The 23,511-nt window shown below is 39.2% G+C and overlaps 7 protein-coding genes across 23 annotated transcripts; 4 read left to right on the top strand and 3 right to left on the bottom strand.

Annotated features, from left to right (window-relative positions):
- Positions 1-973: 973 nt before the first annotated feature.
- Positions 974-3,539, bottom strand: LOC104800623 (DNA repair protein RAD51 homolog 2-like). Of its 10 annotated transcripts, XR_769782.1 has the most exons (6): positions 3,294-3,539; positions 2,897-2,999; positions 2,538-2,769; positions 2,397-2,448; positions 1,272-1,962; positions 974-1,097 (listed from the first exon to the last, which is right to left on the bottom strand). XR_769782.1 is itself a non-coding variant. In XM_010523485.1 (5 exons), exons 2-5 carry the CDS (start codon positions 2,967-2,969, stop codon positions 1,960-1,962), a joined length of 360 nt encoding a protein of 119 aa, XP_010521787.1. In that variant the 5' UTR covers positions 2,970-2,999; positions 3,347-3,539; the 3' UTR covers positions 1,122-1,959. The 10 variants fall into 10 exon arrangements, 3 of the variants coding, with proteins under 3 accessions (XP_010521787.1, XP_010521786.1, XP_010521788.1); XR_769788.1 differs by lacking the exon at positions 974-1,097 and having other exon boundaries at positions 1,122-1,962; positions 2,538-2,612; positions 3,347-3,539; XR_769785.1 differs by lacking the exon at positions 974-1,097 and having other exon boundaries at positions 1,122-1,962; positions 2,893-2,999; positions 3,347-3,539.
- Positions 3,540-5,911: 2,372 nt separating this feature from the next.
- LOC104800624 lies at positions 5,912-7,045 on the top strand. 2 transcript variants are annotated; one of them, XM_019200962.1, is made up of 3 exons: positions 5,929-5,988; positions 6,151-6,391; positions 6,553-7,045. In XM_019200962.1, the coding sequence occupies exons 2-3, from the start codon at positions 6,170-6,172 to the stop codon at positions 6,562-6,564; spliced, it is 234 nt and encodes a 77-aa protein (XP_019056507.1). In that variant the 5' UTR covers positions 5,929-5,988; positions 6,151-6,169; the 3' UTR covers positions 6,565-7,045. The 2 variants fall into 2 exon arrangements, with proteins under 2 accessions (XP_019056506.1, XP_019056507.1); XM_019200961.1 differs by having other exon boundaries at positions 5,912-6,391.
- A 1,104-nt stretch (positions 7,046-8,149) lies between these two features.
- Positions 8,150-12,081, top strand: LOC104800625 (mitogen-activated protein kinase 13). Of its 5 annotated transcripts, none has more exons than XM_010523490.2 (10): positions 8,169-8,212; positions 8,364-8,525; positions 8,683-8,799; positions 8,914-9,449; positions 9,538-9,762; positions 9,845-9,974; positions 10,079-10,216; positions 10,387-10,719; positions 10,982-11,165; positions 11,475-12,081. In XM_010523490.2, exons 4-10 carry the CDS (start codon positions 9,406-9,408, stop codon positions 11,657-11,659), a joined length of 1,239 nt encoding a protein of 412 aa, XP_010521792.1. In that variant the 5' UTR covers positions 8,169-8,212; positions 8,364-8,525; positions 8,683-8,799; positions 8,914-9,405; the 3' UTR covers positions 11,660-12,081. The 5 variants fall into 5 exon arrangements, with proteins under 5 accessions (XP_010521793.1, XP_010521795.1, XP_010521794.1 ...); XM_010523489.2 differs by having other exon boundaries at positions 8,197-8,212; positions 8,301-8,525; XM_010523491.2 differs by lacking the exon at positions 8,364-8,525 and having other exon boundaries at positions 8,150-8,212.
- A 1,459-nt stretch (positions 12,082-13,540) lies between these two features.
- On the bottom strand, positions 13,541-15,046 carry LOC104800627 (60S ribosomal protein L23-like). 2 transcript variants are annotated; one of them, XM_010523495.1, is made up of 4 exons: positions 14,936-15,046; positions 14,282-14,566; positions 13,921-13,962; positions 13,541-13,806 (listed from the first exon to the last, which is right to left on the bottom strand). In XM_010523495.1, the coding sequence occupies exons 1-4, from the start codon at positions 14,946-14,948 to the stop codon at positions 13,724-13,726; spliced, it is 423 nt and encodes a 140-aa protein (XP_010521797.1). In that variant the 5' UTR covers positions 14,949-15,046; the 3' UTR covers positions 13,541-13,723. The 2 variants fall into 2 exon arrangements, with proteins under 2 accessions (XP_010521797.1, XP_010521796.1); XM_010523494.1 differs by lacking the exon at positions 14,936-15,046 and having other exon boundaries at positions 14,282-14,627.
- Positions 15,047-17,058: 2,012 nt separating this feature from the next.
- On the top strand, positions 17,059-20,052 carry LOC104800628 (probable serine/threonine-protein kinase RLCKVII). The gene is made up of 6 exons (XM_010523496.1): positions 17,059-17,397; positions 17,920-18,170; positions 18,277-18,466; positions 18,921-19,312; positions 19,485-19,778; positions 19,879-20,052. The coding sequence occupies exons 1-5, from the start codon at positions 17,247-17,249 to the stop codon at positions 19,776-19,778; spliced, it is 1,278 nt and encodes a 425-aa protein (XP_010521798.1). The 5' UTR covers positions 17,059-17,246; the 3' UTR covers positions 19,879-20,052.
- A 114-nt stretch (positions 20,053-20,166) lies between these two features.
- Positions 20,167-21,068, top strand: LOC104800629. Its single transcript, XM_010523497.1, has 2 exons — positions 20,167-20,450; positions 20,699-21,068. Exons 1-2 carry the CDS (start codon positions 20,288-20,290, stop codon positions 20,914-20,916), a joined length of 381 nt encoding a protein of 126 aa, XP_010521799.1. The 5' UTR covers positions 20,167-20,287; the 3' UTR covers positions 20,917-21,068.
- An 84-nt stretch (positions 21,069-21,152) lies between these two features.
- LOC104800631 lies at positions 21,153-23,413 on the bottom strand. Of its 2 annotated transcripts, XM_010523501.2 has the most exons (5): positions 22,741-23,413; positions 22,216-22,618; positions 21,812-22,134; positions 21,526-21,748; positions 21,153-21,297 (listed from the first exon to the last, which is right to left on the bottom strand). In XM_010523501.2, the coding sequence occupies exons 1-5, from the start codon at positions 23,298-23,300 to the stop codon at positions 21,184-21,186; spliced, it is 1,623 nt and encodes a 540-aa protein (XP_010521803.1). In that variant the 5' UTR covers positions 23,301-23,413; the 3' UTR covers positions 21,153-21,183. The 2 variants fall into 2 exon arrangements, with proteins under 2 accessions (XP_010521803.1, XP_010521802.1); XM_010523500.2 differs by having other exon boundaries at positions 21,210-21,748.
- Between the last annotated feature and the right edge of the window lie 98 nt (positions 23,414-23,511).

Raw genomic sequence — 23,511 nt, forward strand, 5'->3', positions numbered from 1 at the left:
CCCCCCCCCCCCCCTATAAGAAAAGGCAACTCTAACACGTTCACATCTAACACGTTCAGGTCATGTGTGTATTTTATGCATTGTTCATTGCTATATATGTATATAAAGTGGACCACAATATTATGAACCAAAAAAGGGCGTCGCCAATTTAGTTGATGAGAACATAATCCGGTTATTAGATTAATACCCACATTTTCTTTCTTTTACATATTCGTTTTTTGGGCTTTTGAGAGTAAGGCCGTATTATCAAATGAATTAAACCAAGGCCAGCCAACAACTCCTAGAAAACGATAGCTTGATTTTTCTCTGAATAGAAAAATAATAAATAGAAAAAACAAACATAAAAAAAATCTCCTTTCCTTTTGACTTCCTTTTCTAAATATTTTCATTGAATTGTAAAAACATATATATATATATATATATATATATATATATATATTTTAAAAAGATCATTAACCGGAAAACCACAAGCAACGATTTCCTTGCGTTGTAAAGATTATTTAGCATTAGGTATATTTTAGGTATAAAATTATAAAAGGAAACCAAATAACACCAAAATAATTGAAGAAACAAAATAAATTATAAAAATCTAAAGAGGAAAGGAAAGAGAGAGTCGAGGTTTAAAAAAAACATGAAAGAAGGAAAAAGGAAACCAACTTTGACCTGTCAAGAGGCAAAAAAAGGAGACAAGGACAATACAAATATGGCCATGCTTTCCATAGTTTTAAACCCCATAAAAATACTCGAATATATATATATAAAAAAAGTTTGCGCCGTACAATTTGACAAAATATAACAACACTTTAAAAGATTTTGCCCTAAACCGACCCAATATATCAAATTTCAAACATTTAAGACGGGTTCTGTTTGTTTCATTAAAATTCCAACGCAACAACGATGACATTTTCTACACACGCACACGCACATTTATAAATGCAAGGGGGAATGTGCATATGGATGTGGAAGTCAATGGTTGAACTGTAAAACTTTGTAATCAAACTTCAATGAAGAAGAGACTTACTTGGCATCATTACAAGCTCTGTCTTCTTGAATTTTGTCTCTCGTTAAGCTTTTTTTTCTCGTGAAAATGCCTGTGGCTGATTTTTTTTTTTTTGGTGAGGTTTAAATCAAATTCACAGCCTGCAACTTTTGCTATGAACTAATGCCAGATGCATTAGTCCCAAACCGACTCTAGTTGTACAGAAGCGTGAACAAGAAAGAATTCTGTCTAGATGTAAAGGCAAAAACAAAACAAAAACAAAAAAACGCACCTCGAGCATGAATCTGAGGTAAAATCTCCTGTCCTTTCAGCCCTGCTCCTTCATCACTCAGCAACGAAAGCCCATCTTATGTTAAGGCAAGATAATGTAGGAGGAGACTTCACAATCATGAAAAGCGTTTGTGTATAATCTCTGTGATTAACCCTCATGGACACAAGACGGTCAAATGCGACAGAAAGGATGAATGTGGACCCATGTGATTATCATTGTCACTGCGGAAAACCAACTTTCTTTTCATACATGTGTGACATTTACCCGAATTGGCTTCAAGAACCAGCCGGATGGTTATGGCATGCGCCCAGTTAACCTCCAATGCGACGATAAGATGAGCATCATCCTGAATTCTATCTTTCTGTTGAGCTGGCAAATTTGATCATCCTAAATGGGCATTGAGAATGTTCCCCATTGATTGTACCAGCAGATGTTTCTATGTCTGTGAGTCTACCTTGGAAAGAATACTTGCTAGTTTTCATCACGGTTCCGAGATCTAATTTGGTTTCTCACCACAATAGGTATTCGAGGAAATTCAGCAGGCGACTTAATGCTGTCTCCGAACACATATAAAGTGATGATCTCAAGATAACTTTCTGACAGAGAGCTGACAAGAAGCTGGCCTTCACATTTTAAGAAAGAGATATGCCAACCCAACTGATGCTGTCTCCAAGCTCTCGGCTTGATTTCACTGAAAAGAAGCCGCTTCAATCAGAAGATTAAAAGCTCAAAAAGAGACCTTGTAACTAATGAATCTAATGTCAGCATGAGAAACAAGCATGCAAAAAAAATTGGAGCAGGAAGAAAGACAAGTCATACTATCAATCACCTCACTAAAAGCTTTCTTTGGTTTTGAAGGAGTGAAAACAGGAGTTCGTGCATACTGGTCTTAAAGAAAATGTGTATAACTACAGCATGGAGATAGTTCTAAGCTAAACATTGCTAATTCCTCATGCATCTATTGATGCCAATATATGGCATATAATAAAAAAATTATTCAAGGCTGGTCACTGAAATTTAATTGCCATGGACCAAATTGAAGGCCTGTTTCTTTAGACCAACAAAAATCATCTAATAGGGCACTTCAATATTTACTGACTAACAAAACACTGGGTAATATCTTACAGGCTTTTCAGTGAAATCAGTCGCAAAACAAGAATTCTTCCCGTCATCTGCTCTGCGGAGGGATAGCTAAGAGATGTGAACAATGAGAAGAGTTTTTGCAAATAAAAGATACTGATAGATGATAAGGAATAAGATTATAACCGTGCCGCAACCTCTTGAGCCATTTCTTTAAGGTGAAATACTTTGGGGAAAGTTTTCAGTCCAATCTCAATCATCCTGAGAAAAGTTTCAATTGCCCCTCTCCACATAACATCAGTCCAGAAAATGTAAGATATACAATGAGGGTAAGAATCAAGTAACTCTGTTAGAACACTACAAGGTATTCCACCATATACGGCTGCGTCCAGCCCGTTCAAACGGGTAGGAAGATGATCTGATAAGTGTTCATTTGCAAGATTTGGCTCCGGCAGCAACCGAGCCTTGAAGCAAATAGATAGCGTGTCTCATACCATATTTAGCATAATTAAGAAGAAAAGACAAAAGGGAAAGAGCTTACACACACTGGCCCTGCGGAGAATTGGATTCAGTGATGAGAGCAACCCACTCTACCAATCCGACAATCAGCAACTCCATCAGCTTGAATTCCGTCAGTGACAATGCGTCCTGGATCAAGAGTAAATCCAAGGGGCAATTGACAAAATTTCCGTTGAGGATCACCATTAAACTTTCGAGCTTACAGTAGAAGAATTTCTACAAAACGGAAGCTCTAGTCTTCGATATAGAAACATTTATGCAAGAAATGGAATCCATGTTGCAGCAGAAGGTCTCCTCTACCAAAATGATGCCTTCGAAACATCAAATCCACGGAGAATTGCAGATGATATATGGATCAAATCGTCGGTAAAGCTATGTCTAATTTATGTTTCATTTATCAAAAAATAAAAAATTATGTTTTACCATTGAACACGGCAGTACACGAATCACGCATAGACCGAGGTCGCTGATGATACCTTTGCGGTGACGATGTCTCGAGCCGCGAAAATGTTAGCAATTCGGTTGGTGAAACCCCATATCCACAATGAACTCGTTAGCTATACCCGCCTCCAGCGTAAGGATTCTCCTTCCACCGAGATCCGGCAACCCTCTCCGGCGAGGTGATGGCGAGGTCTCTCTCTCTCTCTCTCTCTCTCTCTCTCTCTCTCTCTCTCTCAACAATCGCCGTATTCTTTTTCCCGCCCGCTTGGAAATCCTAAAAACTATCGCTCCACCACATCGGTTTTGGGCTCAAGCCGGTTTTGCGCTTAGTGGGCTCAAGCCCATTTAAATTGGTTATCCATTTGCAACCCTTTTTTTAAGTATTAAAATAACCTTTTTTCACAAAATATAAATAAACCATTAATTATGAAGATAAATGACACAAAATAAGTAAATTATGCGTATATTTGGTATATCTGGACACGAATTGAATTTCGATTGCAACAATACTTAATAGTTATGAAGAAATCTGGACTAATGAGATATCACTTTAGAACATTTTAACGTTTGATCAATTAGATAAATTTAAAATTTTAGATATTTATTTAGAATATTTTATAAAATTGAGGTATTTAAATGGGGTTTTTCCAAAATATATACATGATCTGCAAACGTGGGAACGGGTCATTGTTCATGGAGCGGGACTGCCGGAATCCGAGCGATCCTGTCGTTTAAGCAACTGATGCTATCGATTTCGACGTTTATTTTAAAACTATATAAATAAAAATTATATGCATGCGTCACATTTATTCCTTTTTCAATCCATCAATTATCCAGATTAAATCTCATATTCCTTATTTGTCAAATAATTATTTTTTTTCCACGAAAGTTCGGTCCAGCTAGATATACCTCAATCATTATTTTATACAGCTTTTCTCAGCACTTTTGGCCTTTATCAATTTAAAATCTAAATTAAAAAAAAAAAAGAGAGAGAGAGAGGAAGAATGGACGTCATGGAATAACACCAAAGTACGCAAAAGTGTCCGATGATCCCATGATCATGGTGATGTTTTGTCTCCGCCGTTGGATCTCCTCTCGAACCTGAGGGAACATCAACGGTCCCGATTAATTAAACGAACACAATAAAATAAAATATTAAATTAGTTTCTGACGTGGCGATTATGGCGGCTATGGAATTTGGGAACATTCCTACACATATTCCCTTTTGCTTTTTTTTTTAATAAATAATTTCCGTTTACCTTAACATCTGGATAATACGATATACCTGTATGTATTAATTTATATATATATATGTATATAATTGTGATGTTATCATCTCGTGAATAGTAATATCACTGTATGTTAACCTAAATTATGAAATTATATAATGATTCGATTATTTTATCGTATATCATGCAAATGTATTTCGTTCCAGACTACAAAGTCAATATGCGTTATGGTAAACGGCCGGTCTACCGCAATAACGAAGGTCGGTGGACCAGATTTAAATGCCTTCTTGGTGTACTTCACATTTTTGTTTATTATTATTATTATTATTATTATTATTATTATTATTATTATTATTATTATTGGGAGTTGAGTTAGCGTCTTGGTCTGCAAGCGATCAACAGTGTTCGTCTTTATCTGAAAGCAGATACAGACATTTTGCCAAATAACAAAAACCAAGATTCGGCTTACTCACCCGACACCAATATTTTTTTCATTATTCATTTTTTTTTGGCTGACACGTAGACAAAGTAACAACGAACACCATCGAAATCCATTTAGAAATCTGGTCGGACTCTAATCCCATGATATGTGCAACAAATGCAATAAAATATTAGCATTTTTTATTATTTGATTTTTCGTCTATTATGTACCAACATATATATATATATATTATATATATGAGAAATTTGTGAGAAGTTAACCATCTAACTCGAAATGACTTGGAATCTGCGTGGCTCCACCGTCGAAGTAGCTCGTCAACTCCTCTCTCTCTAGAAGCAAAACATACGCCAAAAAAAATCGTCAAATACCGTAGACGTGTGGAGTTAACTAAATTAATGTTCCTAAACAAATAAAATTGGAAATTAATGTTTCAAAAAACATCACACTTTGCATATGGTTCAAGCGTGAACTTTTCCATTGGAATATTTATATGACCGCATTATAATAACCAAACAACTAAATATCGGGAGAACAATTTGAAGAATCTTTTAGCAAGAAATTGAAATTGAAATTAATAAATTCGTAGTTAATCGCGTTATTTTCTTTCCACACGGTTATCACAAGACTTCGTCCCTGATCGTATATAGTTGGAAGAAAATTGTTTTCTTCGTCATTCATGAAATGTTTCATTATTTAACAAATAAATAATTCTTCCACTAGTACGCATGCATACTCGACAGAGAGTCTCGTAAAATGTTTTTTTCCCCATAAAAATATATTTGTTTATTTGGTTTTAGTAAAGAGCCAATATTTTGTTTTTTTTTGTTGTAATATCTTAGGTTCAGTTCATAAATCTCATAATTTATTAATTAAAATGAAAAAATATTATCATTTACTCTCTGGCCTATAAATAAGGATCTCACGGCTTATACTTCTCTCACTATAACTTTTTTTTTCTTTTTCAATTTTATTTGTGTAAAAAAAAGAAGAAACACTCGCTTCATCTGTATTTCTCTTTCTGCAAACAATAGATCATCTGTTTACTTGATTTTGAAATCGTCAATTTTTTTTAAATCTTGCATTAATATTATTCATCATCGACATTTTTTTGTGTGAGATAATTCTTGCGTTCTTTTTGTTGAATCAGTTCTCTTGTAATTCCTTGCAGGAAACTCGTCCGTACAACCATGGCGACTCCTGCTTCTGTTTTTCCGGCGAAGAAAACTGAGCTCCCACCGAAGCGAGGGAGGATCAAGCGAGAAATCTTCATCGGCTTGGCCAGGTCCATCGCTTCCGCCGCCGCGAGAGCCAGCAGAGCCCGTGCCAGAGTCATCGGAGAAGATGGCGGCGGCCGCGGCGGAGCTTCCTCTGCCTGCACAACTCCGCCGACGAGCGGATACACCTCAGAGGAGAACAGCGAGAAATCTGCCTGGGCTTGGCCAGGTCCATCGCTTCCGCCGCCGCGAGAGCCAGCAGAGCCCGTGCCAGAGTCATCGGAGAAGATGGCGGCGGCCGCGGCGGAGCTTCCTCTGCCTGCACAACTCCGCCGACGAGCGGATACACCTCAGAGGAGAACAACTAATCCTCCCCTCGAAAGCTCGAATCTGAAGAAAATTGGTAAAATATTACGAAAACTGCCACCGTCTCATCCGCCATGGGTTTGGTCTGAGATCCGCTTCCAAGCTCCACCGGTTCTGTCTTTTTTGAAACAGAACGAAGCTTGGTTATATCCGGTTTAAGTTGGTTTTTTATTTTGGTTTGTAAGCCCGCTTTGGCTTTTGGTTTTTTTCGTGGGGGTTAAAGCGCGGGAATAGTAACGATGTGGATATTATAATCACTAATCATATGATTAGTGCTTGTTATGTTAAGCAAAACCCCTCTCTCTAATTGTTGCTTCCACGTGTTTTAGAAAGGGAAACAACGATGTGGTCCGAGAGAGGTTCTTGTCTCTTTTTTGTTGTTGTTGGGTTTGGTTTTTCTTTGTGTGTGATTGTTTGGTATTGTATTTGCATTGTTGTATCTTTAAATTCGATGCATAATATAAACTAAAGTGTTTTTTATTATTAGTTTTCACATTACATAAAAAAAGGCCTTTTTTATTTGCCCCACAAAAAAGTAAAAAGGGGGAAAATGATTTGTGGATATTTATTTTTTTATGTGCAACCACCTTCTCTTAATCAAAATTTATTGGGGGTATCAATCAACTACTTTATTTATTTGATAGAATTACAAAAGAGTTATTGTTTGCAATAATGGACTATCTACAAACATTTTATAATGAACACAAACACAAGCTTGATCATACATATTGGAGTGTATTTTCAAACTAATCATCGTTTTTTTTCTAAGACTTACCATTGTTATTATGATTATTTTGTATAAATAACTGAATTTGGGTATTCAAAGCGGGTTGTGGAGCTAGATTTCGGGGATATTGTCCAAATACTATAAATTATAATTAATTGTATTCGAAAACATGAGGCTTACGAGATTACACGGCGAAGTTAGCTACTGAAATTATGACGTTACAAAACCATTGGCTATTTCTTTTAAAATAAAAGCCATTGGACATTTGAATAAAATATTATCATCCGTAGATTTTGGGTCAGATCTTTGATCCTTATCCATGGCGGAATTGAGCATAAATAATATTTCATTTTATTATTTTTGGTTGCTTTTCGTTTTTGGTGCGCTTGATTGGACTTGTTAGGCAAAAATCTAAAAAGTGCGATACGGAGCCCACGTGGCTTTTTTAGTTTGCTACATTTTTTTTCTCAACAAAAGTAAACATACGATACGATATGACATTCCAAAACGGAAACTATATTTTAACACGAACACCGTGTGACAAAACAAATCATTTCATGTAAATGTGAAAACTATATTATATTTTAATTTTTATTAAAAGATACTTTTAACATAGATTTCTATTTTTTTCAACTCAACAAAAATATGCTTATTTAATAGTTTTATTATTTTAGATTGACTCATTTAATTAAAATTATTAAACTAAAATTGTAATCCTGATTTTCTGAACAATTTTAAAATTTTAAACAATTTGTTTAAAAGTGTATCGATTTTGTTTTAAATGCATCGTTTCTTAAAAAAATCAATCTATGAGAAAAGAAAACCAGTAAAAGCAAAAAAGCAACAATATTAAATGCAAATTTAAGCAATTGCAAAACTCGAACAGTCCTCCGTTGAATCCCCTTCCTCCGCCGTCGCCGGAGGTAAACCTTTCACTCTCTCTGTTTGTTTCTGTCGATGTCTTCGCTGATTTTGTGCCTGCCTATGCATCGATTGCACATTTCCATGGAGATTCTTTGTCTTCAACCGTTTTTCTTCGGTTTCTGCCGTCATTGCTCTTTGATTGGATTGAAGCAATCGGGATATGAGTTTGGGACGATTTGATGGAAGATTTTCTACCACCAAGTAGTGGATGGAGTGATTGAACGCGCATATGGAGTCTGGATCATAGTTGCGCAACTAGACAGTAAAATGTGATTAAATCGCGTAGAAATTCTCCCAGGAAGTTTGTAGAAAGTAAGTGTTTTCGATTACATTTTCGAAAACAGCTGATGAAATTGTGTTTCTTTTTTGTTGTTCTAAGACAGCTTAGTTTTAGGTATGTAATTTCAGGACAAGACTGAATTATTAGAGCACCTGATTGCACTTAGTATGTATACTCCATTTTTTGCAGGGTTTGAAGAACGGGAACGGGAATCGATGAACCCATTTGACGAATTAGGCCATGGCATGTGGGACTGAGTCTCTGAAACTTCCAACTTCCAAGCTTATGCAATTTAGCCCTTTGACTGTAAGATTGAAACCTGTTCCTTATATTACTGAGCGAGATTTGTTGTATAGCAACGGTCTCAGCTTGTTATTTTCTCTACCTGGAACTTTGATTTTGGCCGTTCATTATAACCAGGTTATGACTTTCTACTAATTTATGAGGTTGAGAGGATCTCCGGGCCTGGTGATCAGTAGATTCAGTACGTCACTTCAGCTGCAAAAATGATTCTTCAAGTGTGTCTTCTCATCGTTTACTATCTCCAGCTGTTGCTCTTATATTATTCAATTAGACTAGGACTTAGAGAAAAACCTCCTTCTTCCCCCGGCAATGGTGTCCATCGACATGCCTGCTGACCCCTCTGAAGTCCTTCTCATATTGCAGCAGGCCTTTACTTTAATGTTTATCTTCCTTCATTCCATGAGGAAATAGATCTCACACTGAGCAGGTTATTTTAACCTTGAAAACCTGCCTGTGAAATCTTGTGGTTGTTGTATCTGGAAATAGTGCATCTCTTGGGACTCATGGGTCCATAAGGATAGCCTTTTTCCTTCTCTTTTTCTCCCCCTTTGAATTTTCCTAATGGTGCTGAATCTTCAATAGTCTCTTCATTCAAATTTCAAAGTTCAAATGCCAAAAGCATTTGCCTTTATCTCGCCCACCAAAAGCAAAAGGTACTATCTTTTTGTCTCTCTCCTTCCCACCTCGCCATTTAAAGGCAACAAAAACTTGAGATGAAACAGTCTAACTTCTCTCTTGAAGCAAAGATTCTCTTCCCAACCTTCCTCTGCATTTTCCACGGAGAAAGAGGCCGAGAGAAAAAAGTTGCAGACTGACAATGGAGATGGAGAACATAAGAAATGGAGGAATCCCAATGTATGATGGGAAATATATCATGTACGATGTTCTAGGTAACATTTTCACGGTCACTTCCAAGTACATTCCTCCTATACAGCCTGTTGGCCGTGGCGCCTACGGTATTGTATGGTAAGTTTCTCATAATCATCGATCTTCTTGTTTTTTTTTTTTAATGTTGTTGTTGTAAACGTTGAAAACTGTCCAATTTCAGTTGTGCCACAAACTCGGAGACCAAAGAAGAGGTTGCTATAAAGAAGATAGCGAATGCTTTTGAAAACAGGATTGATGCTAAGAGAACTCTCCGGGAGATCAAACTCCTCCTTCACTTGGATCACGACAATGTACTTCTCTTGATGTCCCATTTTCTTGTTTTTCCTCTGTCAAAACCCGTCAATGGGTTCGTACAGCACGAAAGCCGAAAGTCATTGTTACACTGCTGTTGCAGATAATCAAAATCAAGGACATAATACCACCACCAGAGAAGGACAGGTTCGATGATGTCTACATCGTTTATGAATTGATGGACACTGATCTGCATCAGATCATACGCTCAAGCCAAGCTCTAACCGATGATCATTATCAGGTCAGCACATGCAAACTTTCTCAAAATCTCAATTCTAGTCTAATAGCACAAGCTGAACTGATGATCGGTGCTTAATATCAGCCAAGAATGTTCTTATGCTATGGTTCATCATTATACCGAATCACATTACCCTTCTTTGTCTCACAATTTGATCATTTTATTTTTCCCAGTTCTTCCTGTACCAAATTCTACGAGGTCTGAAGTACATTCACTCAGCAAATGTACTTCACAGGGACTTAAAACCGAGCAATTTGCTCTTAGATTCGAACTGTGATCTCAAAATTTGTGATTTCGGGCTTGCAAGGACGTCAACAGAGACAGATTTAATGACTGAATATGTTGTGACACGATGGTACCGAGCACCCGAGTTGCTGCTCAACTGCTCGGAGTACACAGCCGCTATTGACATCTGGTCTGTTGGTTGCATTTTCATGGAGATACTCAGAAGAGAGACGCTTTTTCCCGGTAAAGACTATGTTCAACAGCTGAGACTTATAACTGAGGTAATATACGAAGAAACTCGAATCTAATCGATCATTTACCACTCCACGTTCACAACATATGCAACATGTTGTTGCGAGAATCATGATCATATCTAAAAATCATTGTGTTCCTAATGATCAAAATCAAGTATTTACCCTGGAAGGATTCCAGGCAGATCGAAAATTGGCGTATTCTATAAAATGGTACAAGCTTGTTGCTTCAATAACCGGATTGAGTTCTGTGATTTTGTAAATATTTGTGTTTATTTGTCTTTGGAAACAGCTACTGGGTTCACCAGAAGAACCTGAGCTCGGCTTTCTGAGAAGCGACAATGCCCGGAAGTACATGAAACAACTTCCACGTGTCCCGAAGCAGTCATTCAGACAAAAATTCCCAGACATATCTCCAGTTGCTCTTGATCTTGCTGAGAAGATGCTAGTTTTCGATCCTTCCAAACGCATCACAGGTGCACCCTCTGCTTCTTGTTTCATTCTTGTTTAATAGGAGAATCGTTATTTCCATTGAAATCCTATTGGAACTCAATTGAATTATTTTGGAGCCCATTACAAGTAGCACAATCTAGGATATCAACCAGAGAGACCAGACATATATAGGCAGTAGTCCTAACAAATGTGAAACTGGAAATCAAACACTAGCATTTTGAGAAGGGCCAGATTCTATCGATGTCGGATTTTGGTGTTACTTCGGTTAACAAAGCCTTTTAGTCCGTTCTAATCAGTACATACAGTTTTTCTAACATGATGTGAATGTGAAGTGGAGGAAGCACTGAACCATCCATACATGGCCAGTCTCCACGAGATCAATGAAGAACCTACGTGCCCGTCTCCTTTCAACTTCGACTTTGAGCAGACAAACTTGGACGAACAAGACATCAAAGAGCTTGTCTGGAAGGAGTCTTCACTCCTCAACAATCTCAATGCAACAACCGATAACAAGTAATCTTTCACGCAATCTTCTCTTCTCCACTGCATTATGATCCAAAATCTCCGCGAGGGAGCAGGGTTTGCTCTTTTTTTTTCGATAAAGAGTTCTAGTAAATATGAGAAAGATGAATATGGTCATGGAATGGTATAGAAGACGATACAATGAAGTCTATTGGTACATTCCTCGAGTGGAATAAAACAATTGCTTAGAACCCTCCAAAGCACAACGCTTAAGGAGAAGAGACTGAGCCTTTGAATGTGTTTTATTATGTATGAACCCGGGATTGGTTCATTGAGAGCGAAATTTTTGTTGGCAAATAGGACACAGACATATATATATGTGTGTGTGTGAGGAAGATGAGGTTCTCTTCCCCATATTATGATTGTTTTGGTCATATGGTTGTTTTGTCCTTTAGATATGAATATATATCATTATTCCTTCTGGCTATATTACCTCTTTGTTTCTGTGATGATTGGTTCCATATGCCAAGCTAATTAAGAGGAAATACGATATTAAATTAAAATGGTAGTTCATGGTTACATTTGTACGTGGACATGTTCAAGGAGCAGTCTCTTGGTTGTCGATGCTTTCACGATACATACATACATACATACATACATACATACATACATACATACATACATACATACATACATACATAGATACATACATACATACATACATACATACATACATACATACATACATACATACATACATACATACATACATACATACATACATACATACATACATACATACATATGTGTATATAATGGTTTCTTAATTATATTAAATTAGAATAATAGGAAATGATTATTTACAATTTGCTAAAGATACTTTAATAAGTGGGATGGGGCCGGGACATTCCGCGACGTAATTATTACTAAGCCTATATGTTATGACCAACTCGACAACACCAGGATGAAAAGACGAGGGAAAACGAACGGCAAAACACATCCACCGATGAACAGAAACCGCAAAACGTCTTTGACAATAAAAATGACGTAAATGGACAGCGGAACAATGTTTGGAATATACACAAATTTGAAATTCCTGGTGCTAAATTAAATAAGTTGGCATTAACGAATCATGAACTGTACGAGAATTCCACAATTCTCATTGGATTGACATAATAACTCTCTTTTGACATGACCCCACGACGCCTTCGATATAGGGATGCAAAATGAGCGCGGCTCACAGGTTAACTCACGAGTAAATCCATATTTTTTCGAGCCGGACTCAAATATTTTGAGTTCACAGAAAAAAGGGCCACACAAACCAGCCCGTCATGAGACGGACTCGTGACGAGCCAACCCGTCACTGACTAACGGACTAGAAAAAATATTTATTTATTTTTTTAAAATTTTAAATTTTTATATATACAAATTATATTTTTGTTACACATTTAGTTTATTTTATTTAAAATTTTAATTTTTTTAGTATTTTAGATATTATAAAAATATTTTAAATATTAAAATTATTTTTAAATATTTGTTTAGTATTAAAATTTTATTTTTAAAATTTATATATTTATCTCACAGACCGATTCATTCATTTGGCTCGCAGCTAAGATAATCTAGATTGGGTTGATCTATTTTTGATTCGCTAAAAAACAGACTGGACTGGACTGAAATTTTTCCAGATCGGGACAAGTCGGACTAGACTGACCATTTTACATAGGGATGTCAATTTGGGCCCGAGGCCCGAAGCCCAGCCCGGCCCAACCCGAAAAATAGCGGACTTCGGGCCAAAGTTTCTTGGCCCGAAAAAATCAGACTTTCAGAACGGGCTCAAATCGGGTTTCGAGACCCCTAATTTTACACCCCTACTTCGATATCATAAGCTTAAAAACAGACTACCTGAAGGCTGAAGCAACTAAACAGGATAGACCGGTTAATTAAATGGGTAAACCATAAATAGCATAGAATCTGTCACCCGAATCCATTTATAAGATACGAACACAAAAACTTGCAACCACAATGAAACCATAACTCAAGATCCTGAAGCCAAAATAACAAGAGTTGCATTCGACTACTTCTATCCCTTCTAAAGAAAGATGGGTTTCTATCTTTAATCTCAAACGATGGCATTGGCGGCACTTGCAATCCTCGGCCAAAGGTCGGCACACTCTTTTCCAATGGGTCCAGTAATGGCAGAACCTATCAGAAGCATCACATTCATTTCTGGTCAACTTCCAAGATTCAAAGAGCTCGAGAACTTGGGACTAAAGGGTTATATATGAACCCAAGAAATAGCTATGATTTGTATGTTACCTTTCATTTCTCCCTTGGGGTTTACTATAACTCCTGCATTGTCTGCAAATTGCAATTGAAAGTACATAGCCAATCAGAAAATAGGTTTCAAATTATGCACTAAATTCTGAGTGACCAAGCATCACATCAAAATTTTCCTTCATTCTGATATATTTGGTGTTCGAATGGAGCAGAGGCAAGCATCAAGAGCATTATAGCATCTGTAACGATGAACACAATTCATTTGCCAGACTTGTAACGGTATCGACCTATTTTGAATATCTAGGTGGACACCTGACTAAAAGTCTGGAGGAATCAATACCACACAAATCACAAGCCAAGTAAAGAAAACAATGCACAAGGACACGACCAGGAGACGTACCCTCGAAGTACATGTAGACACCGTCCTTTCGGCGCCACGGCTTACGCTGCCTAACAATGACGGCGGGAAGAACCTTCTTCCTGAGGTCAGGCTTACCCTTCTTGACTGTGGCCATGACCATGTCTCCGACACAAGCAGAAGGCAAACGATTCAGGCGACCCTTTATACCTTTCACCGAAATGATGTAAAGGTTCTTAGCACCTGTGTTGTCGGCACAGTTCACTGTGGCTGCCACCGGCAGACCCAGTGACATCCTGAACTTGTTGCCCGACGTTCCTCCTCGTCCTACACAAATCAGAAACATACCTAACTGAGATGCGTCCGATATCATAGATCCAGAAGATTTACTTACAAATTATTAGATTTACCGACAGTATCACATACGATCTCCAACTACACAAACGGAATACAACTACACACTGCAATAACTTCACTCAGTGAACTCAATTTCTGTAAAATCGCCATTGCAGAGTCCTCGAAAAACTTTGAAACATTAAGCAAAACATATCATCTTTTAACACAGAACGTGAATCTAAATCCAGACAAAACCACAATCACAATTTAACTTCTTCTCGGTTACTCATATCCAACATATAGAACTGACTCTACGGGAAACGAAGAGGCCAAGAAGATAGAGAAGGGAGATGAGCTGACCTCGCTTCGACATTATCGCCGGCTGAAGAGAATCGCAGAAGAAATTCCCGGAGGCGGAAGTGGAAATTAGGGCAATGTGGTTTTATAGACACGCTGAATATATTTCTAGGGTTAATATTGGGCTTTAAGAGAAGCCCATTTAGCCCAAATCCAAAACGAAATCATTTGCATTTTGGGGATTAAAATTGTATGGAACTTTCCACATGAAATCATGGTGTGATCTTTATTGTTACATTTTGATGGACCGACCATAGTCATGGATGACCTTATTTGGCACAATTTCTGCTTCTGTTATGATATATTTATTATTTTCTTATATTTATTTCAACCCAATAGAAAATGGACACATTATTTCTATTCATATGGTGGATAATAAACAAAATTCATTTGACCAAATAGTCAATATCATTTACATAGTTTAAGTTTTGATATGTGAATTTATTATTTAAAAAAATGTACAACATCTATCCAGTGAACACGTCTAACTAAAAACTTTTGAATATCTAAAAAATATTCGGATAACGTTTAAGATTATTTTTATGAACTTTTTACAAAGTCAAAGTTAATTTTGCAATTCATAAAAAAATTGGAAAACTTTTTTGTAATCTTCGTAAATATAGATAATGTTTTTATAAGATCTTAAAATTCAAATTTAAATCAGATAAGATACAAAACAAATTGGATAACTTCGAGCCAATTAGTGATGGATTGCATGCGTTACATATAATTTGCACCTTTTTTTTGCAGCCATTCCTCTGTTCATGGCAAAACGTACCGTGTCTGGTCACACGAAACAAATAAATTATTTTATATTTAAATGAAAAAAATCCTAACCACTAACGAGTTAAGACACAATCCTAACAATTATATTTCAAATAATGCATTCGAATCATTTAATTTCGTGGATAAGAGAGAGTGAGTTGATATCTATTTTCTTAATTGTGTAAAAAAAAATTACAAACAAAATTTAAACTTTGGCAAAATAAAAAATCTAAAGCATTATATGAGATCATATTTAATAAAAAACATTGATTCGAGTTGCTAAACCATTTGTTTTATGATTTAGGATTTAGCTACTTAAACCAATTCATGTTTCCGCAAATCATTCCTATTATACTGTAGAATTAAAAAAAAATCACTGTGATTTTGTGTTTGTTAGATAAAAAAAAATGAACGGGAGAGAATTAATTACCGTGCGTCTGGCATTTATTTAATATACACGTGGCATCATATCCTTGTTTGACTTAAATATCCGTCATGACTGGGCCCTGCTGAAACGCGTGGATCAACGTTCGAACATAACTCCCCGAAATAAAAAGCGCGTGGAGTTTAAAAAAGTGGGACCTATGGGTGACGTCATATGTTTTTTTAACCTTCGCCTTTTTTTTTTCTTACGAAAATTCGCCGGTGATTAATTGGCCGTCGTCGATGCCTACGTCACCGCCTCATGACAACGACCAAAACACTTATCATCCCTCGAAAACCCAACACTATTTATTATGAAAATTTAAAATAAAATTCAAATATCTTCCTATTAATTGCGTTGAAATTAACGCAATATTTTAAAGTTTGGTCGATTCAAGTATAAGTCGCTGTACATTTGAAAATTGCGTATACGTTTATTGGAAATATAAATGGCTCGTATTCAATTACACTAGTTGATTGCATTTTTAATATATGTTTAATGAAATTTAATATAGTATACTCCTACCCTATGATAGGACAGAAATCAGGTGTATTGACTAACGGCAAAGCCAATCCGGGTCGACCAATCACAATACGCCACGTCAACCCGCCGGCGATAGTTTCCAACGGTGGAAGCAGGAGTAAACGTTGACCGACGGGCACTGTTACGTTCTGACGTGGCGACCCGTGATTCGATACTGGAACAGTAGCCGTACGCTTCTCTCGTGCTGAAGAAGACGACAAAAGATAGGCATTTGATTTGACGTGGCGTATTGTGAATGAACACAGATAGCGATTATACGGTGAACCTTGTCGTAGAAGATAACTTTTACATTAATATTAAAAAATTATTAACTAATGCAATATAAAAAACGCGAAGAAATCAAGCTCCCTCACTAGCTCTCTCTCTCTCTCTCTCTCTCTCTCTCTCTCTCTCTCTCTCCGTCTTCTTTTTCTTTTTCTTTTCGACAACTCTTTCTTTCTCCTTTCTTCAGGAAAGAAATTTATCATTTTCCTTCGATTCTCAGTGTTGGGTTTGTTTGGGTATTCTGATATTCTTTTTTTTTGCCAAAGAGGAAAAAAAGGGGACACCCAGATTTTTTCCATCAATTTTTGTGAGATCGTGATGGGTTGTTTTGGATGCTCTGGGAAACCGAGCAAACGATCGGAGAGCAACAACAGGAACAATAGCGGTACGAGCAAGAACAGGAACACAGTCGGTGGTAACAATATCGGTAAAATCGAAAAGCGTGACGATCAGACACAACCCAGTTCAGGTAACGGGTGATTTCGGCCAAAATCGTTGCTTGTGGTGCTTTTGTTCCGTTTTTTTCTTGATTAGGTATTGATGTTTACTGGATTTTTTGAGTAATCTTGATCGGGTTTCTTGTTGATGGGGGTATTATGTGTAGCTGTTACATTGCGAGAGCTAGTCCATGTAAGAAATTACTCTGTGTTTCTGGTAATTCGTTTTCCAGGGAAATACCTGCGATTTCCCCGGAAAATTCTGATGCATGTGTGCTACTCGTCTTCAATATTTTTCTCTCCGCGATAGAAACTGATTCCGTCTTAGCTTCTTCCATTCCTTTTATGCGCTTAGGGTTTGTGTCTGATTTTAATCCAGTTAAAGCTTTGATTGTCACTCGCATTCTCATTGCCTTGTGTGAGTGTGACCCATATCTACTTAATGTTAAAAACAAAAGCTAACACTGATCAGTAATTGTTCCAAAGTTTGACCGTTTCATTTCGAAGTTGTTCCATCGCTACATAAGTTTGTGTATCTCTTGATGTGTTTGTAGATTCGACTAAAGTCAGTCCATATCGAGATGTGAAAGAAGGAGAAGCTGAGGAGGATCAATTGGCTTTGGACGTGAAGGGTTTGAATTTAAGAGATGAAGTTACAGAGAATGGGAACAGCAATGTTAAAAAGGCGCAGACTTTTACCTTTGAAGAACTCGCTTCTGCTACGGGAAACTTCAGGTCTGATTGCTTCTTGGGCGAAGGAGGTTTCGGTAAAGTTTACAAGGGTTTCCTCGAGAAAATTAATCAGGCAAGTGTAAATGGCGCGAAACTTTCCTGTGTTTCTTTGATCAATGAGTCTGTGCTGTGGTTATCCAGCGATTTTTGATGGGTTTGGCTAATTGGTTTGCTGATAGGTTGTTGCTATCAAGCAACTTGACCGGAATGGGCTTCAAGGAATCAGGGAATTCGTGGTTGAAGTGTTGACATTAAGTCTGGCTGACCACCCGAATCTCGTGAAGCTAATCGGGTTTTGTGCTGAGGGTGATCAAAGACTATTGGTTTACGAGTACATGCCTTTGGGATCTCTGGAAAATCATCTGCATGGTATGTTGTATCCTGAACTCAATTGTTCTCCGTAATTCATATGCATATTACAGAAGCAACGAGCCACATGCCCTGATGAACCGGCAAAGTATCATTCGATATCATGGTTTCTATGTGAATTTTGGGTTTTGATTGGTCGGTTGAGTGGGACAGGTTAAAAGGAGGAAAGGGTTCGATCCGTAGCCTGCCCCACTAATTGGATGATCGTGTGTGTGGTGTAGGATAGTGTTCATTACCTTTCAACCGAAGGTTAGCACTAGCCCTCCTCGCTCTTGAGGGATAGACTAGAATACAACTTTCCTTTTCTGGGTTATTTGTCGTAAATGCATCATTTGGTGTTAAAGTTTCTCCCTGTCTGCCGTTTATGATCCAGTGTTTCTCCCTGTCCCCCATTATTGATTGTGTATCCATTCGTTCTGATTATTTAACTCGTTTTATTCATTGCTTGGTTCAGATCTCCCTCCTGGTCGAAGCCCACTTGATTGGAACATCCGCATGAAAATAGCGGCCGGGGCAGCGAGGGGCTTAGAATATTTGCATGACAGAATGCAGCCTCCTGTCATATACCGCGATCTGAAATGTTCAAACATCTTGCTCAGTGATGGCTACCATCCAAAGCTGTCTGACTTTGGCTTGGCCAAAGTGGGTCCAAGCGGTGATAAAACTCATGTTTCCACAAGGGTTATGGGGACATATGGGTACTGTGCCCCGGATTATGCAATGACGGGCCAACTCACGTTTAAATCGGATATATACAGTTTTGGAGTTGTCCTTTTAGAGCTCATCACCGGAAGGAAAGCAATTGATAATACGAGAGAGCGTAAAGAGCAGAATCTGGTTGGATGGGTAAGACATCTCAACTCTATCTTCGATATTTTGAACTGGTGCGGATGTTGTTTTACCATAAGGGTTTATTCTTAATTTGCCCGATACTACATGGGATCCACGTAGAATGCTCCAATCTTTTCGTTGAAATAACATTCATGATAAACAGTGTCTCCTTATACAAAATGTTCAGGCACGGCCTTTGTTCAAAGACAGGAGGAACTTCCCAAAAATGGTGGATCCGTTACTACGGGGGCAATACCCGGTGAGAGGACTGTACCAAGCCCTAGCAATTGCAGCAATGTGCGTGCAAGAGCAGCCTAACATGAGACCGGTGATATCAGATGTAGTCATGGCACTGAACTACTTGGCTTCTCAGAAATACGACCCTCACAGCCACAGCTCGAGGAGAACCTTGTCTTCTCAGGACACTGACACCGACAGAGACGAGAAAGACAGAACCAAGCATGGAGTTTCTTCTTCCTAGGTAAACAAACAAACAGATGTATCAAAATGTTAGCTTCACCTTTCAGTTGGTTATGGCAGATATTTGTGTAAAAGGGTTGTCTTACTTTTGCTGAATCCAGGAACTACAGAAAAGATGAATCGCCGTTAGCTTTTTCTTCTTTCCGCCATCTCTCTCCCATGGATGTACATTTGAGTCGGGTTCTTTGTATGTAGAATGCTTCTCGTCTGTAGAAAACCATTTTGTCTCGGGGCATATATATATATATAACAGATGTACATATACGTTTTCATTATGATCATGACCTCCTTCTGCATCCATCCAAAAATGGAATTCACAATCACAATCTCACGCATCAAAGAAGGTTCATTTCGCGCCGGTGGGGTTGTGTGTGTTCTCTCTTCTTGACAAAATTCTGTTTTTAGCCGATGGACTGTGATCACGTGAAGCAAGTTTTCCCGCTCATGGCCCTTGTATAAAGCTTTCACACCTCTCTCTCTTGTGCCCTAGAGATCTCTGATACTGCAGCAATGGCGGAAAGATCTTTCCTTCTCCCGATCTCTTCTTCTCAGATCGGAAAGAGGACGCAAAACGCCCGGAGAGGGATTTTTCCGGCGCCGGAGAAGTGGGTACACGCGATTCCGGCGGTTGTTGTCTTCTGCTTCTTCGTCCTCTGGTGGTTTTCTCACTCGGGTAGTTTCCATTCCTTTTCTTTTCCTTTTTCCGTTTGGATCGAAGTTTTAATGCAGATGCAAGAATCTTTCCTTCTTATTCTGAGTTTTTGTCGTGACTCGTTGAATCTGCTGTTTCTGAAAGACTCGCCACTACATTTTCTCGGGAAAGTGTTTCCGGGAAAAAAGGCAGAAACTTTCCCGTCCATTCTGATTACTTTCCTTATTCTTTTGATGGGTTGTAATATTTTCGGCGAAAACAACAATCAGTGAGCATAGACATCAACAATGGACAGATCTTGGCCTTCCATCGCATCGAGAACTCCCTCGCTGTCACCGTAGCTAGAAACGACACTCGTCTCGACATGGCGATCCTCGCTTCCTCCGCCATTTCCCGAGCTTCGGATTTCCCCTCTGGAAATCAAAATCGAACTCTGCAACATTCATCTCAGCCGGAAAAATCAAGATCACCAAACCATGAGCCCTGACCCGAGAAGAAACGATTGTATCTTCTTGTTTACCTTCTCTTCTTGGTTTCTCTACTTTGAGATGCTTTTTTTTTCCAGCAATATCATCAGATTCTGCAACTCTGCTTATTTTCTTGCAATGCACGTAACCGCAGAGTAAAGATTTTAGAGTTGCAAGGATCACATAAGTAAAGATTTTACATTTAGGACAAAGCGAGAGAAAAAAAAATTCCCAAAACCATGAAACCCTTATGCTGGATTCTGTAAATTTTACGAATTTTCGGGATGTTACTGCTGATTTTCGAGCTCGCTAATCTCTCCATCTCTGCAATTTCCGACCCATATGTACATGGTAGAGTTTCTCCTGCTCGGCATTACCCTGCAACAGTCCCTCCTTGGTGACTGCACCACAAGAAAAATTTATAAAACGTTTGCCAAACCGGGTTTTACAATGTACCGATGGAGAACCAGCCGAGATTTTCGATTTTCAGTCGACTAAATCGCCCGGAACCCATGTAAAAAAAAGCATAGCCGATGCAAAAACCAGTTGATTCCGCTAGTTTTATCTCTCAAAACCGGTATGATCAAAATATCTGTAGTGCCGAACCGGACGGGGGTGATGGTGGGTACCTTGTGCCACCGGAGAGGGTCAGGTCTCTTGAGAACAACGACGGAATCGATCTTTTCCGGCGAATCCATCCGCCAGCGGCAGCCCGGGATTCTCATCTTCTTGTCCAGGGCATAGTACCCGATGACTTGGCGTCGTCCCTTGTCGTACTTTGCCGATTTCATGTAAAACACGAACGGCCTCTGGCACGGATGCCTCGCCACAGGCCTCGTGTTGAACGCGTACCTGAAAATCAAGATCAAGATCGAACCCTTCTGGAACACAGAGAGCGAGAAAGAGGTAACTTACCCGATGTAGTCGGCCTTGCGGAACCAGTTGAGGAAGGTTCGAGAAGGCATCTCGAGCTCACGAGGGGAGATGACGCCTCGGATGATGTGGACAACAAATCCCCACGAGACAGAGATAGACCAGAACCGGCTCTGGTCGTAGCAGATGGACTGCTGGAAGATGCTGGCTGCGTCCAGGGAGGCAGACGACATGAGATGACGGAGGGCTCTCGCCCGAGTCATCGTCGGGAATATCGGTCTAACCACGTCTATATGGTGCAGCGACACCAATGGCGTCACTGGGTGCGCCCCCAGTAAACCCTGCAGGTCCCCGTACACATCGTACTGCAGCATAGATGATGATGATAATAATGACGATGATTATCATGATGATGATGACGATCTACATAGTTAGTTCATCATTACCTGGTGAAAGCCGGGCTCTTTGGTGAGAGGAACACCGAGCTCGGCCATGCAAGCTTGAATGCGGTCGTCGCTGCCATAGAGGGCGGGATAACGCTGGATGCAGCGGTCCTGCAATTTGGAGAGCTCGACGGCGAGAGGGTAGCTGATGGCGAAGCCGCCGCCGCCGAAGGCCATGGAGTAAGAGAAGAAGATGTTCTGGACGTGAGCCTCCGATGAGCTGCCGACGTAGTAGAACTGGGTGTGGTCGTACTTGGACAGGACATTGACGACGTTGTCGACCACGAAGACCGTGTCGTCGTCCCCCATCACGAACCACCTCACGTCCGGTTTCCCCAGCCGCAGTGTCTCCGTCACCACTCTTGAGATTCTCACCGCCGATCGGTCTCCCACTGGGTGAGTGTACCTGTTTCATCCATCTTCTACCCTTTTAATCTGTATTATTATTATGGGTGTTTTTTTTTGGTATAAAGAAGATGGCTGTTGTGTGTATATATATATATATTATCTATATATACGTATGTATACCGGAAACGTGACGTGTCCTGGGAGATTCGGATCTCCGGCAAGGGTTCGTTCCGGTAAGTCCGGACCCTCTTGTCGATCCAGACAACGCCACGTGTCTTCCGGGGTCTCCACCATGACTTGATGTACTCCTTCCTCGTCTCCCACAGCACCGACGAAGCCGCGATCCCGAAAACGACATGGTCCAACGTCGTATTGAACCTCCTCGGCCTCTGCGGGTGCATCGAGGGCACCCTCGGGACGACGTCGTATTCACCGGCCTCTGCTGGTGCATCGAGGGCACCGGAGGAGGATGAGTTGGCGAACTGTAAGCGTGACACATGGCGGTCGGGGGAGGAGGGACGACAAGGAAGGCGTCCAAAGCGACCGGAGAGGAGGAGCCATGGGAGGAAGAGGACGATGAAGAGCCATGGGAGAGGAGAACGTAGGAAACCCAAGTGGGAGATTCGGCCATTGTTTTGGATTTTTGGTGTTAGAGGTTTCATCTTTTCGCTGTGATCTTCTCCATGTTTGCTTCTTTGATTGCTCACGTTGCCACTGCTTGAGCTCGATTTGCTTCCCATGGCGAAAATGGAGAGACAGAGAGAGAGAGAGAGAGAGGCAAGTGCAATTTTTTTTTTGGTTTTGTCGGGTATTTTGTCGAATCAGAACTGTAGAAGAAATCGAAGTTTCAGCTGAAGATATTCTAAAAATAGAGGAGAGAAAAATTCTTTAGTTTATTTCCGATTCTGATGCAAAGGTCCTTTCCTTTTTTATAATTCACATTTTGCACGC

This window comes from Tarenaya hassleriana, unplaced genomic scaffold (assembly GCF_000463585.1).
Source record: "Tarenaya hassleriana unplaced genomic scaffold, ASM46358v1 Cleome7, whole genome shotgun sequence".
Classification (NCBI taxonomy): domain Eukaryota; kingdom Viridiplantae; phylum Streptophyta; class Magnoliopsida; order Brassicales; family Cleomaceae; genus Tarenaya; species Tarenaya hassleriana.

Excerpts from the sequence above, each read along its gene's own strand:
- LOC104800623 (XM_010523484.1), bottom strand. Across the intron at positions 2,770-2,896 it reads CAATTCTCCGCAGGGCCAGT|ATCATCTTCCTACCCGTTTG; the intron begins GTGTGTAAGCTC and ends AACACTTATCAG. Across the intron at positions 2,449-2,537 it reads GCTCAAGAGGTTGCGGCACG|AGCAGATGACGGGAAGAATT; the intron begins GTTATAATCTTA and ends ATCCCTCCGCAG.
- LOC104800625 (XM_010523491.2), top strand. The coding sequence starts at position 9,406 with ATGCCAAAAGCATTTGCCTTTATCTCGCCCACCAAAAGCAAAAG. Across the intron at positions 9,450-9,537 it reads TCGCCCACCAAAAGCAAAAG|CAAAGATTCTCTTCCCAACC; the intron begins GTACTATCTTTT and ends TCTCTCTTGAAG. Across the intron at positions 9,975-10,078 it reads TTCACTTGGATCACGACAAT|ATAATCAAAATCAAGGACAT; the intron begins GTACTTCTCTTG and ends CTGCTGTTGCAG.
- LOC104800628 (XM_010523496.1), top strand. The coding sequence starts at position 17,247 with ATGGGTTGTTTTGGATGCTCTGGGAAACCGAGCAAACGATCGGAGAGC. Across the intron at positions 17,398-17,919 it reads TCAGACACAACCCAGTTCAG|ATTCGACTAAAGTCAGTCCA; the intron begins GTAACGGGTGAT and ends ATGTGTTTGTAG. Across the intron at positions 18,467-18,920 it reads TCTGGAAAATCATCTGCATG|ATCTCCCTCCTGGTCGAAGC; the intron begins GTATGTTGTATC and ends TGCTTGGTTCAG.
- LOC104800629 (XM_010523497.1), top strand. The coding sequence starts at position 20,288 with ATGGCGGAAAGATCTTTCCTTCTCCCGATCTCTTCTTCTCAGATCGGA. Across the intron at positions 20,451-20,698 it reads CTGGTGGTTTTCTCACTCGG|TGAGCATAGACATCAACAAT; the intron begins GTAGTTTCCATT and ends AACAACAATCAG.
- LOC104800624 (XM_019200961.1), top strand. The coding sequence starts at position 6,170 with ATGGCGACTCCTGCTTCTGTTTTTCCGGCGAAGAAAACTGAGCTCCCA.
- LOC104800627 (XM_010523494.1), bottom strand. The coding sequence starts at position 14,612 with ATGATATCGGACGCATCTCAGTTAGGTATGTTTCTGATTTGTGTAGGA. Across the intron at positions 13,963-14,281 it reads TGTCTACATGTACTTCGAGG|ACAATGCAGGAGTTATAGTA; the intron begins GTACGTCTCCTG and ends TGCAATTTGCAG. Across the intron at positions 13,807-13,920 it reads CCCCAAGGGAGAAATGAAAG|GTTCTGCCATTACTGGACCC; the intron begins GTAACATACAAA and ends TGCTTCTGATAG.
- LOC104800631 (XM_010523500.2), bottom strand. The coding sequence starts at position 23,300 with ATGGGAAGCAAATCGAGCTCAAGCAGTGGCAACGTGAGCAATCAAAGA. Across the intron at positions 22,619-22,740 it reads CAGGACACGTCACGTTTCCG|GTACACTCACCCAGTGGGAG; the intron begins GTATACATACGT and ends TGGATGAAACAG. Across the intron at positions 21,749-21,811 it reads CGCAAGGCCGACTACATCGG|GTACGCGTTCAACACGAGGC; the intron begins GTAAGTTACCTC and ends CTTGATTTTCAG.